At 47.5% G+C, this 16,334-nt stretch overlaps 1 protein-coding gene across 1 annotated transcript in view; it reads right to left on the bottom strand.

Annotated features, from left to right (window-relative positions):
* The window catches only part of PLXNA4 (plexin A4), a 510,488-nt gene that overhangs the window by 102,199 nt on the left and 391,955 nt on the right, over positions 1-16,334 (bottom strand). Inside the window, exon 9 of the mRNA XM_058021923.1 lies at positions 14,766-14,880. Within this exon, the coding sequence (XP_057877906.1) occupies positions 14,766-14,880 (115 nt within the window). The remainder of the gene's footprint in view (positions 1-14,765; positions 14,881-16,334) is intronic.

Here is a 16,334-nt window from a genome sequence, read left to right as displayed (position 1 = left end):
CCACTGGTGCTGTAACCTTTCCGATAACACTTGTTTCAAGTTCATTAACGAGCCGTGATTGAGGCAGCCCCAAAACAGGGTTCGTTTGCATATAAAAAGCTTTGCAGTGCTGTGAGGAAGTTCATTATAGATAATTGAAGAGGCAAGCGCCATAAAGAGGAAATCCTCCCAATGTGGCTTTATCTGATTGACCTAATGTTCTTTCTAATTGAAACGGGGAGGGGAAAAGGCAATTTCATTGGGTGATGTACTGCATAAAACCTCAGAGCTTGGACCAGGCTCTGGGTTCAGATTCAAACGCAGAACTCCTTTTGCAGCCTGTATCAAGCTTTGGGTGGCTTGTATTTTTGGGAGTAAAACAGGCCAGGTTTGTAATTTTGGGAGTAAAATGGGTCAGGTTTGTATTTTTGAGGGTAAAGCATCAAGCTGACCAGAGCAGACCCAAGCAGAAGGCTTTGTAAAAAAGAGTTATTTTGGACATTTTGCAGTGGAGACACTTTCTCTTCATCCTTCTCCTTGGTTGGAAAAATACAGTTTTCACAGGACGTAGGGAAATAAAATCATAGACTGCCAACAAATGCACCAAGGATGGGCACAATCCCATCCCTTTTTTGCCTTTGATATATAATAAATTAAACCTTTTGCCTGACTCTAAGGGGAGCTGGCAATCCAGAGAATCATTGTTGATTCATTTTGTGTGTGTAGCTTCATTCTAGCTCTTGAATGCTTTCAAATGAGTCAGTCCATTTAAAATAATATCCTCCACCCTTGCCAATTACTGGTATCAGCAGCGATGCACACCTCACATCACCAAAATTTTGCCAATTACCAAGTCAGAGAGCTTTTGCAGTGAAACCACTGCATGAAATGAGCTGTACTCATTGGGTCGATGGTAGTTTAATTTTCTTTATTTATAACTCCTCATAGAGCGCCTGCAAATGTGTTTTTGTTGTAGCTAGCAGGAATAATAAAGTCTCAGAAATATGAGGACCTTTTCTCTCACATGTGTGTTATGGCCTTCATCAGAGCTGAGCTGAGTTGGTCTCCGGTGAGAGCCATTGAGAGGATGCTGCTAAAGAGGATGAGGAGGCTTCTCTGAGGCTGTGTGGTCTTAGCCCTGAACTAATTAGTTTGGTTTCTTTATGGTGCTTCATACATCCAGAGTTATGATTTCATGGAGGTTTCGCTGTGTTGTTTCCCAGTATAAGCTGGAGACTGACAAAACATCCTAAGTTCCTCTCCTAGGAAATGGCACGTTGGGATGTCTCACAGCCTTGTGATACTGCACAGGCTTTCTCCCAACTTATTTTGCACAGTTTGGCTATCTGTTAATATTTTTGGCCATGATTATGATCCAAAGGATCATCAAAGTGTTTTCCAGTTCCCAGTAGAAAAGGAGTTTTATCTACCTTGGGTGGCAGGCATTCCACATGGGAACAGGGAACACATCCATGGAGGTTTAATACAATGAACCCCCCCACCTACAAACAGCCCCCAGGTTTTACTGGGGCTCACCCATCCCCACTTGTGCATCTCTTGTCAGCCAGAGCATCCAGGGGAGGGAACCTTTCCAGCTTTTCCTTCATACTCCTCCCTCACCATCCCTGGCAGCATTGGCTGTATCTCCACTTTGCATGGCACAAAAATAAAGCTCACCTAATGCTGAGGGCACTGGGGGCACCACTGCACAGATATTAATTTTCTTTATTTCTTTACTCAACCCTTGGCAATGGGTTTTCACCCTTCCTCTCCCAGAAGAGTAGGAGTCACCTCCATTCAGGAACAGACCATTAATTCCTTCACTGCTCCTTCATTACTTCATTCCAGCACTAACTTCATCATTACTCAAAACATCCAGTTCCTCTTTTCTTCTGTCATTAAAATCCATTTCTTTAACTTTACAGGATTTTTTTAAGACTTTCCTTTCTATATCCCTCATCCAGCAAACATATTTGTACCTTATCTAAGGCATCTTGCCTGAAAAAAAAAATGACCATACAGTGAATCTAAGCGGTAACCAAGATTGACTCACTCAGGCCCTTTGGGACCCTGTAAGAAATGAAACTCAGAATGTTATTTACTCAGTTATTACGTAAACAAATACATCTTTTGTTCATCTGCTCTGCCGAGCTGCAATGTTCTGTTTTCTCTGCGTTCCCTCTGGCTTTGTCACCCGCCCACTCTGCTGTAATCAAGTCAAGAGGGTAAGAGCTGAGAGGCAGGGATTGGGTTTTTATAAAGATATCTGGACCACAGCATCTGGATGCTCTGTAAATTAAACTAGATTAAAAAAAAAAAAAAACTAGATTAAAAACAAAAACAGACCAAGGAAAGAGAAAGAAAAGGCAGACAAGGAATGAGAAAAAGGAGAGGGGAAAACAGGCAAAAGAGAGGCAAAAACCCCCTGACCTTTCACTGACCTTGCAGAAATCAGATTTCACCTGGATAAAATGCAGGAAAAAAGCAAGTTTACAAATGAGAGGCAGCAGGGACTGCCTGGAATTTGTTTCCTGAAGTTGTCTCTCACACCTCTGCACAGTCACACAGGGTCACCACCCTGTACGGCAAACCCAGGGCTCCAGGACTGCCAAGCTGGTTCCTTTTAAACTCCTGCACAGCTTCCCAGACCTTGGCTAGTCTGGAGAAGGAAGCAGCAAGGAGCTCTCCATCCCCAGTGCAGGAGGAGAAGGGGTGAGTTACAGTCCACGCTGTGTTTACATTATTATACCACTAATTCTTAGCGTCGTAAAAATTATATTTAAAATTTACACAAACAGTGCTGGGGAACGTTATTATGTTATAAAGTGGAATCAGGTCAATGCCTTGTAGGCAGGAATCCAAGCTCCATAAATTTCTGGATATACTTCTCCCAAATTTACATCGGCACCAGCAGCAATCAAACCAGCTCCGAAAAAAAGCTCACCCGGTCAAAGAATTTTTTAATGCACCATATATTTTATCTGCACTTCCTAAGTTTACAGTGTTGTTAGCCTGATTGATGGTGTGCTTATTTATTGGCACAGCAAAAGTAATAATACATGAGGAAAACGCTCCGAACTTTAAAGGCAGCTGATGAGGAGAAAGCAACAGGATTTATGGGAAGTGTAAACATCTGCAGAGACAACAAAGGAATAATTGAGTCCCTGCATCTCTGTCACTTCTGGGGGCTCCTTTCTAGTCAAGAGTCTTCCACTCACTCAGGAGCAAATTCCAGCTCTCTTTTGTCAGGCATTGCAAGGGGTTCTGGTGCCTGGCAAAAGGGAGTTGGCCTGGAGGCTGGTGGCCAGGCTAGGGAAAGATTTGGTTCTGTTTTAGCTCTGTGCACTCTGGCAGCTGCACATATCTATTGTATTTGTGGGGTGCCCCATGGCAGGAAGGAATAATGAATCTGATTCCATGTTCTCAGAAGGCTAATTTATTGTTTTATGTTACTATATTATAATATACTATAGTATATTACTATACTAAACTGTACTAAAGAATACAGAAAGGATACAGACAGAAGGCTAAAAAGATAATAATGAAAACTTGTGACTCCTTCCAGAGTCCCGACACAGCTTGGCACTGATTGGCCAAAGAGTGAAAACAACTCACAGCAGAATCCAATGAAACAATCACCTGTTGGATAAACCATCTCCAACCACATTCCAAAGCAGCAAAACACAGGAGAAGCAAATGAGATAATATTGTTTTCCTTTTTCTCTGAGGCTTCTCAGCCTCCCAGGAGAAAATCCTGGGCAAAGGGATTTTTCAGAAAATATGATTGTGACACACATCAGTGGTGGCTTGCACAGATCAGGGCACAGGTACCACAGCTGGAGGGAGACCAGCAGGTCATAAAATGGGCTGGGCTGGAAGGGACATTGAAAGCCATCCAGTTTCACCCCCTTCCACTATCCCAGGTGGCTTCAACCTGGCCTTGAACCCTCCCAGGGATGGAACATCCAAAATTCCTCAGGGAAACCTCTAGCAGAGCCTCGTCACTGATGGACTGGAGATCATCAGCTCAGCTGCCCTGGGCCCCTGGCCTGGTGTTGTGGAGGCTGGGGAGTGATGAGTGATGCTGATCACCAGAGAGTGGCTGCTCACAAGCAGGATCTAAATGAAGATAAGCAACCTCCCCTGCCATGGCTCACTGCCCACTCCTGGTGATTGGGAGCAAAGTGATTCCCCCAAGGCCAGGCAGGCAGCGCTGGGAAATGACCCAGGTCTGTTGAGAGCTTGATCCTAGCCCAGGACTGTTCTGCCTCTGAAGTCAGTCCACACATCACTGCTGATGAACATTAATGATTTTACCCTCCTTTAATTCTTTATTAATAGAGTCTTTCTTAGCTGGTCCATTATTTCACGAGGATCAAGGTCAGGCTGCCATAATTATCCAAGCGCCACATTTATCCTTTTTAAATAGAGACACAACATTAGCTTTCTTTCAGCCCTTTGCTGCTTTGACACACTCTCAGAAGGAGAAGTAATGATCCAGAGAGCAGGAGCCTTCTGGTCACTGGATTAGGGGAGTGGACCAGTGACAAAAATAGTCAATGGTTTTGTCATGAGGTCCATCTGCTTGCTGAAAAGAGGCTGCTGGGGACACATGAGCAGCCTCAGTCCTGATGCTTCCTGAGCTTGGAAATAATAAATAATATGAATATGCGCATTGAGAAAGGTGCTGTGTGTGCAAGAGACAAGAAAACCATGTATTTAATTGGGCAATCTGCCTTTTGTTAAAGGAAAACCCTGGTTAAGTAAGGGAGTTCTTCCGAACGACTCACACAGGAAAAGTGGATTGTGCAAAGCTGTGGAAGGCATGGAGCACAGACAGCTCATAAAACAGTAATTAATTCCTTCTCTAATTATGCCTATATAAATCTGCACCCTTCCCAGCCAGCCTTCTGTAAGGAGTTCTACCAGAAGTTCACAAGAACTTCTATGCATGTTCCTGCCCACAACAGAGGGGTTGGAATTAGAGGATGTTTAAGGTCCCTTCCAACCAAAATCACTCTGATTCTATGATAATGACATTGACCTGTCACTCCTCAACGAAGTTCATTATTAACCAGTGCCAAGGGACATTATCAAACTCAGAATTCCTCAGAAGTGGGAGGCATTCCCATGACAACACCCTCCCATGGGGATTTCTGGGATCTAACGAGGGTTGAGCCCAAGCTGTAGTGCCTTCTTCCTAAGAGGACTGAAGGCCTATTTCTCCTCTAAAGCTGTGCATTTTTATAGCCAGTAGGAACCTGAGAACTCCAGACTCTCTGGAACTTTGAGGGCTCCAGACTTTGGCCCAACGAGGCCCAGAATGGTCAGTGAGCTTGGCAGTGGATGGAGGAGACAGAGGAACAGATGGGCTGGAGGTTGCACAGAGGTCACTTCCTTCAGAAACCAGGACAGAAGCCCCAGGAATCATCACAGCTTGGCTCCCACAGTGGGAAGGTCAAGACCACGATATCACAGCTCTTATCATCCTTTCCCTCCCCGAGATCCATGGCAACGTGGGATAACACCAAAGCAAATGGACTCATACTCAAAGTGCAGGCAGGAAAGGAGGGTTTGGGCTCCTGGAGATGCCCCAAGAGAGGCAGGACTCACATTCCAGCCTCACCTCTTATCTGCAGCCTCAACATCCTGAGAATGTTTCTCCTTGGCCAGCCCCCAAAGCGATGAACGCAGCTGATGCTACAATGCAGAAAAGCAAATTCTTCCAAGCCAAGACATCACCCTGGACTGTGTGAATGGGGAATTGTCCTTCCTCCCTCAGACTGCAGGGTGCCACAGGGATCTCAGCAGTCCTGACAGATATCCAGAGAGCCAGAAAACCCTGTAGCCACTTGAGGCATTACAACAGCACTGCACTGAGCTGGGCTTTCAAAACAACATAAGCTCTTCCCGGTGTTTTGTCAAGGATGCTGTGTTGGCGGGGACAGATGAACATTAGCCTGCTGCATTCTGAGATCACTCTGTCCTGTGGGATAGATAATCCTGCATGACAAAGATGAGCAGCCCAACTGTTATGAAAAACAGCAGGGACACAGTGCTGAGTGTCAGATGTTTCTTGTATCTCTCATTCCAACCCTGAGCCGCTCCTCGAAATCACACGAGCAGGTCCTTGATTAGTCACTCACAAGGTGAGGCTGAGCTCTAAGAAAACAAGATGTGCATTAAGGTAGGATTTGCTGCTCTCAGAAAAACCCTTTTCCATCATTTCTCAGATCCTCTGGTGGTTTGGTTGGACATCTCAACAAGAGGAGAAAGGATGGAGCTGTTGTGCACCAGGGCAGATTTCCTGAAGATTCACCACCATAATGATCAGAAATAGATTAGATATTAGACACATGAGATATATATTAAGAAGAAATTATTTATTCTGTGGGTGGGGAGGCCCTGGCACAGGTTGCCCAGAGCAGCTGTGGCTGCCCCTGGATCCCTGGAAGTGTCCAAGGTCAGGCTGGACAGGGCTTGGAGTAACCTGGGATAGTGGAAGGTGTCCCTGCCCATGGAATGAGATGATCTTTAAGATCCTTTCAAGCCCAAACCACTCTATGATTCTATGAATTAATACATCTCTGAAACTCTGCAGAAATGGAACAAGTTACCAGCCTTTTTCCCTGCCAGTTGGATGACTGCAGGGCAGAAAGGCTCAGAGATGGCAAAAGATACCCAAAAATAACAGAAGAAGCCTCTTCACACTTTCCTTCTTCTTCACCTCAGTGCAAGTCATCGTGACTGGCAAACAACAGCAAATTATCTAATTTGTTTTTACGTGTTCAAAGGCTTCTCACGAGCAGCCCCCACTGTGAGATCACAGCTCCAGGAACTAAGGATGGTACAAGCACCCATTAACTGGAAGTGCTTACCCAAATCAGAAGGTGTGAGGGAATCAGGGGCACGGAAAGGTGAACGTGTCCAAGCCAACTCAGAGTCAGAAATACAACTCTCATCTGCTGAAATCAAACCTGTGGCTCTGAGCAGCATTTTCATGCTCTAACAAGGCTCCCTGAAAAAAGGGCAGCTTTTTGCCCAGCCTCCATTTTCTGTGTTTAATTTCCTCTCATCATTATCTGAAGCATCCCCTCTGAAGAGGATGTACCCACTACAGGACACATCTCCTTTTCTGGGAAAGTGCTGTAATGATAGATGGGGGCTGAAATGCCACAGCCTGAAATGCCAAAGCACCAGGAGTCCCAAGGCACAGCTGGATCCAAACCACCAGCTGCAGCCTCCTCCTGGATTACCCCTGCCTTCCCTGGGCATGATGCAGAGCAGACCAAACTCCATCACACGTGCCTGGAAACCCTTCTAGGAGCGAAACAGATGCTAAACACCAACCCCCTGTGCTGCAGGTACCGTGAAATGTGTGCAGATCCTAGCTGCATGGGGTGGCTGCCAGTGCCCCTGATGCCTCAGGTATAAAATAATATACCTGAGGCATATACAAGGTATAAAAAAGGCATATTTTATATGTCTTTCATATTATTTTTCACATTCTGTGCTGCTTTAGTGTGTGGGTATGAGCTTCACATTATGGGATGGTGAGCTCTGTGCACAGAGCAGGGAGACAAAACAATTCCTGCTCCAGCTGGGCACCAAGGACACATGAGCCAAATCTCAGCCCAGGAGCACAAATCCCGTGGGCTGGAGAGAGAAAAACAAGCAGGGTGGGACTGCCTGGGCTAAAGCTGCAATGGGACAATGAACTGCAAGGTGCAAATGGAGCAGAGCTGATCCCAGGGACAGACCCCGGCAGCGCTCGTGCATTTTGGGGCCGTTTTGGTTCATCTTGGGTGCAGCCCTGGCTGGGCTCTGGTGCTGCCCAAGGTGCAGCCATGGAGGGGATGCTGTGAATGAATCCCTGCTTTATTCTGGAACTCTGCCCAGCCTCTGTCCTAGCTCAGATTCTCAAGGCATCACCCCTGCCTTGCCCAGCAAGCTGCCTGCAGTTGCCATAGAAACTCCCCCTCACACCCTCCCCTCAATGACAGGCAGGTGCCAGGAGAAGTGAAGGGATAATTGACAAGCCAGGAGAGGGTTTGGAGCTCTGGGATTGGCCTGGCTGGAGCTGTCATTGCAGCCCCTGAGAGAGGAGAGGTGCATTCATTTGAACAGGGATGGGTTTTCTCCTCTCCCCATACTGAGGCTTCCAGCAGTCGCCTCTCTAGATGGGTTAAGTGAAGCTGGAAAGAGGAGAGGGATGGAAACTGAGCAGTTGCCACAGCAACAGCTGAAGATGCATCACCAGAAGGGTTTTTGATACAAGGGAGCAAGGAGTTGGCCACGCTCCTCCCCAGTGGCCCAGCAGGTCCTCTGTCCCCTCCCCAGTGCAGCCACCCCGTTCACTGGGGTGCATTTTGGGAGCAGGTGGGTGCCGTGACTTCCTTCTGCACCTCAAAAAGAGGACAAAACTAAACATTTGGAGGGCCTGGAAACACGTCTGGGTTTTGGAGGCCTTGGGGCAAAGTCCCCTCTGAGTCTGAGAGGGAGCAGCAGGATGGGGAAGGCACTGCTGAGTTTATTACAAAGTCCATGATAAGGAGACATGGATATTAAACAAATAAATTGGGATGGGATAGGAATGGAACAGAATGGAACAGAATAATTTTCCCTAATGGAGTAGAATAAAATATTGTATTTTTGTTTCAAAGGGACCTACAATCACCATCCTGCCCTGCTTCCTGACCACTTCAGGACTAACAAAAATTTAGAGCCTGTTACTAATGACATTATCCAAATGCCTCTTGGATGCCTGTCAGTTCAGGCATCATCACCCTCCTTCTTTTCCCCCCCTTCCTTCCACTCCATTTCCCAACAAACACCTTCCCAAGAAGGACCAGCAGCCAGGCAGAGCCAAATCAGTGCAGGGGTGATGGAGGCCACCAGGGCAGCTCCTGGTTTGGCCCAAGGCAGGAGCAAAGCCATGCTCTGCTCCTCAGCAGCTGCTCACCAGCACGCAGCTCACAGGGCTCCCCAGCACTCCTGACAAATGAATATTTGAAGCAGTTGTTCCTTTTATGTGGGCTTTGCTGTCATTAGCACGTACAACTCCACATAAAACACCTCAGTGAGAGATCTTTTCTTCTCTCCCCTTTTTAGGCAGCAGATGAAAATCCTTTTAATGAAAGGCTTGTTTGTGGGAGAAAGAAAAACACATGCACACGCATGTCGGCTGAGCAGGAAGAGATGAAAACCTCCTTCAAGGTAATTAAATTATTATGTATCTGTTAAACCTGGTGAATAACAGATTTGTTATCTAGGCTTGCTTTTGGCTTGTGCCATTTTTCCCCTCCTTTTTTTCCCTACACAAAGCTAAAATCCTTGCGAGGCCTGGAACAAGATAATGTTCATCTCAGAGAAAAAAGCACAAATAAAAGGTTTATTCCTTTATCCCATCAACTCAAGCAGGCCCTCCCAGCATCCCATCCTTTTACAGAAACATTGATATGAAAACTCCTCCCTGGATCAGAGCAGATCTGAATGGGGACAAGACAGATGATGTAATCAGCATTGGGTAATTGATATCTTTTATCTGATATCTAATTGAAACCACAGGTGTTGTTTCTACAGCCCCTGTCACACTGGAGACCCTCAAATCCATTGTTTTACCCCTCTTGCCTCAGTTTCCCCCCAGTTCTTGTTGACTGTCTTGCCCATTTACAGAGGAAGTGGCTGACCTCTCTTGCCTGGGGATTGTGTCAGGTGAGGGTTGATTTCAGAACAGGAATCTGCAATGCAATGGTTTGTGCTTAGACTCTGAGCCTGCACTCTGACTTCAGCTCTGGTCAGCAGCAGATGTCAAAAGCAGAGACAGGATGACAAAGAAAAACCCCCAGAAGTCCACTCCCTTCTATCTCTGAGACTAATTCTCTCTACTTTTGCCATCAGCTCTTTGGGAAAAACAACAACAGCAGCAGCAACAACCCACTCCAGTATTAAAATGTCCTTTTTCCCTCATGCTTTCCCTTCCTGCCTCAGTAACAATAATATCAGCTCCCCTTTCTAAAGCAAGAAGTCACTCAGTATATTTCAAGTGAGTGGGCCCGGCTTTAAAAACCATGCTGTAAAGGGAAATTACACGCCAAGGTGAAGTATTTCTTCTACAAATCATCTGGGGACATCATGAACCCTCTGTGATTAAGATCAGTGCCATAATCATAAATACTCCTGCTTTATGACTAAGCTGGAGCTTTTCACTGGAGCAAACCTGGGCTTTCCCAAAGATCCACATCTGTTACAGACAGAGCTGATTCACCTGACAGGTAAGAAAGTCAGATCTCAGAGCTGAGGGTGAGGGAACAGACATTTCCTGTCCTTTCTCCATCTCTGGTTGTTTTGCCATTCCCAGCCTATCCACAAGGCAATTCAAAGGCTGCCCTTGGATGGCAGGTTACAGCATTTTCTGGACAATGTGGGTCATAGCCAAAGCCTTTCTGCTGTCCCTCTGGGTCAGTCTCACATCCATCCAGCATCCTGCACTAACCAGCATCTCACACTACAAGCAAAAACCCCAAGATACTCTCAGAGAACACAAATAAGGCCTAGATGAAAGGCTGAGCCCAGAAATTTGTGAGGCATCCTAAGGAAATGATGGAGTTGTGAGGACACAAAGGCACAACCTTCCTTTGAGAGCACCTCAGACTGGCTGAGGGATGCCAGCCCAAATGAGCCCATTTGCAGCCCAGACCATCTGGAGAGTGGGAAGCCTCTTCCCACAGGATGGCAAGATATTGTATGGGCAAATAGAGGAAAAAAAAAAAATCACCTGAGGGTGGGCATAGCAAGAGAAGGTGAAGGCCACAGTGATGGGGAGGGGGAAGGCTTGGTGTGCCAGCACTGATGGCTCCAGAGGGAAGGAGTCCATGGCACAGGTCCGTGTGACAGAGTAACACCAATATTTGTTTTGGGAGGATGCCTGAGTTAATCTGCTCAGCAAACTCATGGAGAGACAGCAAATGGGATGGTCCAACCACTCCATGCTTCCCAGTAAGATTTACTTAGCAGGTACTCATGCCTGGCTGGGGGCAAAGCCTTCCCTCTCCTCATCCTCCAGGGCTCCAAATGCTGGCAGAGGAAAGGATTGAAAGGAGAATGGATGTGAGAGGCCAGAGAAAATAGAGCCACTATTATAGTGAGGGTGACTTTGAGCTCTGCTGAAGATGGGGACAGACCTGGGTCTTGCCAACCAAGTGAGTCACGTTGCACCACCAGGAACCAGGGAAGGTCTGGGTGTCGCAGATATCTTTTATGAGAAATCCTTTCCTTAGGATTTTTCCTCCTAAGAAGCTGGGAGGCCTCAGGAACAAAATGTAAACATTGATTATCTGCTGCTGTGGAATGCAACAGGTGCATCTGTGATTGGTCTCATGTGGTTGTTTCTAATTAAAGGACAATCACAGCCCAGCTGGCTTGGACTCTCTGTTTGAGACACAAGCCTTTGTTGTCATTCCTTGTTATTCTATTCTTAGCCAGCCTTCTGATGAAATCCTTTCTTCTGTTCTTTTAGTATAGTTTTACTGTAATTTATATCATAAAATAATATATCAGCCTTCTGAAACATGGAGTGAGATCCTCATCTCTTCCCTCATCCTGGGACCCCTGCAAACACTGTCACAGTTTGGATTGGCAGTGAGGAGCCAGGCTGGGATTCTTCAGGGAACTGAATGGTTTATATTGCTCAGAGAATCCACTAAAGTGCACAGGACAGAAAATGATAGAATTGCAGGTGACAGTGAAAAACAGGCAGTGGAAGTTTTGGTGAGAGCAGTGAGTCAGTGACAAGATGTCTTTGAGGAGAAGCGTGGGAGATAGACATTCCTTCAAAGTGCCATTTGACAAAAAAGAAGAAAAATAAAAAAAAAAAAAAAAAAAACAAACCTTTCTGGCCATAGAGTGATTGCAAATCTGTTTGTCAGAGGGCACTTGTGATGCCATCCTTCCCCAGCCCTTGAGAGGCACAAACACTCAGAGGGAACGAGAAGGAGCCTGGAGCTGCAGGGCATTTCTCGCACTGCCAGGCACAAAGCAAGCTCTGAAAGTTCTGGGAGTTGCAAGCCCTTTATTCTTGGAGATTTTATCATTCCATTCCTTCCTCTGTGGAGCAGACAGCAAAACCAGCTCCTGAGCTTAGCAGATAATTCCAAATGTTGGATCCCAGAGGAATGAGATCCCATTTGTGCCCAGAGAAGGCAAAAAAAACGCTGCAGCCCCCATTAGCAGTGTGACATCCACGATGCTGTCATTGCCTTGTAGATCAGTTGTGGCTTTCCCAGGTCAGGTCTGTGCCTCTTCCTGCTGCCATGAAAATCTTACTTTTACAAGATCATAAAGGGAGTACACAAAGCTTAGCAGGGAATTCTCTGTTGAAGGGGGTAGAAGAGAGGAACAGCAAACTCTGCTGACAAAGCCCCCCCAGAATGGAGCTTCCTCCTGAAGAGGACATCTTTCAGAAACAGAACTAGACAGAAGAGAAGTGATGAAGCTAAAACCATGCAGAGTTTGATGAATTCCTGCCTCTCCCCAGCTCTGCAGAGCAACACCTTGGGGAGAACAAAGCAAAGAGCAGTGGCTGTGCCACCCCCTGTCCCTTCCCTAAGAAACTGGGATAACTCTCATGATCTCCTCTTTTCTGGTGGATCAGGAGATCCACTGAGGTTTGTGGGCATCTCACTTTGGGCAGGGGATTGGAGGGGAGGAGAGCTGGGAAGGTGAGTCCTGGGCTTGAAGCACACCAGAGGAGAGCAGGGGTGGTGGTGGTGGTGACATGGCACAGTGGAAAACTAAGACAAAATGTCCCAGAAGATCCCATTGAGTGAGAAAATGAGGTTCCCACAGTGCCTGGAGTGGATGGGACAGAAACCTGTGGCCAGGAGGACTGGCCAAAGTATGACAAGGCTTTGGAATAACTCAAATTCTGGAATAATAAAGGTCTGCCTTTCCTCACCCCTCCACCACCAAGCTCAGGGTATCAAACTCTCCAGCTCCTCAGCACATTTTCCAGTAGCTCTACAGAAAATCCTGAATCCTGGCAGATGGAGAACTCATGAGTATTTATGGCTTTTCCCAGTGCCAGAGCAGGTCAGGACATCTGATGCAGGACATCTCAACCAGCACAAATGTGACAGCTCCACCAGCATTTACAGAAGGGGTGGGAGGGAATGGCAATGTCACAGACACTACATGTGGCACCAGGAAGGAATTAAGTGGTTTCCTATTTGTATTCTCCTTGCCTGCAAGGGCTCCTTGCTTACAACACCAGCCAGGCAGCATTTGCAGCTCTGTCTTAAGACCCAAGCTCCAGTTCAGCTCTGTCAGTGGCAATCTGGGGGGCAGCTGGATGCATCTGCCATTAGGCACCAAACCCACAAAGCCACAGAGGTGTTCCAAACACAGCTGGGATCTACTGAACCCATGGCCAAAGCCCTAAATTCTCCCCTGGGGTTGGTAACCTCCTTCTCTCTTGGAGGAAATGCACACCAGTGTTTTCCATCCCTCCCTGAGCTTTGGGGCCAGGAGTTTGTGATGAGTTTCCAAGGTCACACACTGTTGGATTATGCCCTTTTCTGACCCAGATATGGGGCAGCTGAGAGGCATGTTAAAAACTTTTATTCCATTTTCAGTCTCATGTGAAGGGTGATACAATACAGATGTTTTAATTCACACCATCACAATCAGAAGCCAGCTATTTCTTAATTACAAGATATTATAAGTGTTTCTTGGCCTATCAGCTTTAGCCACACCATGCTGTAAATGCCTTAAAGCCAATCATCTAAAATTACCCCTGGTGGGTCCCACTGCAATGCATCTTTCACAGTTCTGTTTCTCCAAAGAATCCACTCTTATTTGCAAGGCCACCCTTTGGAACTTGTTCCCAGTTCCATTTCTCTCTCAGCCATGTCTGTCCCGTTCCAGGGCACTCCTAAATCAGCATTTCTCATCTCAAAGTTTGCATACAGATGTGAGCTCTCTGTCAGGCTTTGAGAATTCTCTACAAATTAATTTCCCACATTACACTGCCTGTGGTGTGCTGGAGGGAGGGAGGGATCAGGTCCCTGGGGTTTGGCAGAGCAGAGGGGAGAGTGAGCAGAGGAGGGAAAGGGTGGGACTGGAGGTGGAGAAGGCTTTGTGGTCTAACAAGGTCAGCAGGAGCAGGGAGGTCACTGTGCCCTGGTGGCCAAGGGCCCAGTGCCACCTGGCTGTGCCACAATGGAGGGTACAGCAGCAGGGAGGTCACTGTGCCCTGGCACGGGCAGGGCTCAGCTCCAGGGCTGTGCCAGCTGTGCCCCCTCAGCCTGGGCAGGACCTTGGGACACTGAGCAGGGCCAGAGGGGCAGCGGGGCTGGAGAGGGGCTGGGACACAACCCCTGAGGGAGCCCTGAGGGAGCTGGGGGTGCTCAGCCTGCAGGAAAGGAGACTCAGGGTGCCCCCAGCACTGTCACAGCTCCTGAAAGGTGCCTGTGCCCAGCTGCCCCTGGGCTCTGTCCCCAGCAGCACTGGCACACCCAGAGCACACAGCCTGAGCTGGGCCAAGGGAAATCCAGCTTGGAGAGCAGCAAAAAGCTTTTCCAGCAAGGGGGAGAAAGTTCTGCAATGGCTGCCCGGGGAGGGGGTGCAGTCACCATCCCTGGGTGTGTTTAACCAGCCTGGAGGTGGCACTGGGTGCCAGGGGCTGGGCTGGGCTCCAGGGCCTTGCAGGTCTCTCCCAGTCCAGAGATTCTGTGAATTCTGTGAAGGTGACACCAGCCCTGAGCATCTCAGATGTGTGTTGTGCCTACCTCAGGCATCTTGACTCGTCCCTCCTGGAAGGAGCAGGAGCTGGGGTCGTGGGTGCACACGTGCCGGTACTTGCACCAGTGGCAGCGGTAGGGGCTCTCCACGCACGACAGGCACCTGCAACAGACACAGAGAGCAATCACTCGGCCAGCTGGGTCCTTAAATTTTAGTTTTTTACATTTTCCAGTTCCTGTCCTGCTCTGTCAGTGTGTAGCTCTGAACTCCCTGCAGTGTTTGTGAGCTCTGTTCTCAGCTTGGGCACACAGAACAATCCCTCTGCCCTGAGAACCAAGGACACCTCAGAGCCTCAGGCCTGAAAAGCACAAACAAAAGTGAACTGGGAGGAGCAAACTGGGGGAATGTGACTTCATCACCTGAAGCTGTAACTGGACAATTAACCTCTGATATGCAAATGGACCAAACTTTTATCTGCCAAAAAAACTCGTGACTGTCGGGAATCCTGGGTCCATATTTGGTGTAGCCTCTGCCAGGTTCTTGCACTGCCCAGGGTGTATCTGTTGAATGCCTTTAATAAATCCCCACTTTATTCTCTAGCTCTGTCCAGCCTCTGTTCTAGGTAGTCCAAGGCACCACTCACAGCTTTTCCCAGAGGAAAATGGGAAATGTTCTCCACAGCCTGGAGAATTGTTTTTGCAGAAAGACACAGGCTTTGCACTGACCCAAAGAGCTGGATTTTCTCTGGCCTGAGCTGGTTGTCACTGGCATCTCAAATGTCTGATAGGATTAAATAATTTAGATTGCATTCATATCACTGCAACTAGAAGAATAATAAATATTTATTATATTTTGGCTGCTCTGGGCACCAACAATCCAGTCTGGTTAATTCTCCCACACATGACACAGAGGCCAGAGACAAACTGGGATGTACCAAAGCCAGAAAACCAAAGATGAAGCAGAGAATTTTCTCCCCCTGGGTCACACAGGTTTATTGGTGTGAGTTCTGCTCAGGGTGATGAGGTTCCTGCCAATAAATTAACTCATATTTTTCATCTCAGAGGAGAAGTAAAGACTACTGGAGCAGGTACCTGGGAAGCAGAGGGCATATTTAGGGCATCACCTCCTCTGGGTGCAGGAAAGAGCCATTCCCTTCATCTTACAAGGTTTTGCTCTCCTGTGCACAGAGTCAGGGCTGCAAACACCTCCCCTGGCTGTGTTACAGCACCGACAGGACCTACATCACACTTCCCTTTCAATTTAATGTGATGTCTGCTCAGCAGCAACCAAACCCTTCTCTCTGCACAGTCCTGGTCATTCACACTCTGGAGACCTTCATGACAAACACCTGGAGGGGCTGGAGAGTGTCCAGGGAAGGGAATGGAGCTGGAAATGGGTCTGGAGAACCAGGAGGGGCTGAGGGAGCTGGGCAGGGCCTCAGCCTGGAAAAAAGGAGGCTCAGGAGGGACCTTGTGGCGCTGCACAACTCCTGACAGGAGCCGACAGCCAGGCTCTTGTGTCAGGTAACAAGTGCCAAAATGAGAGGAAACTGCCTCAGGCTGTGCCAGGGGAGGTTTAGGTGGGATATGAGGAATTTTTTTTTCATGGAAAGTGTT

This window comes from Melospiza georgiana, chromosome 4 (genome assembly GCF_028018845.1).
Source record: "Melospiza georgiana isolate bMelGeo1 chromosome 4, bMelGeo1.pri, whole genome shotgun sequence".
NCBI classification, from domain to species: Eukaryota; Metazoa; Chordata; class Aves; order Passeriformes; family Passerellidae; genus Melospiza; species Melospiza georgiana.
This window is presented reverse-complemented; position numbering and strand designations above follow the sequence as displayed.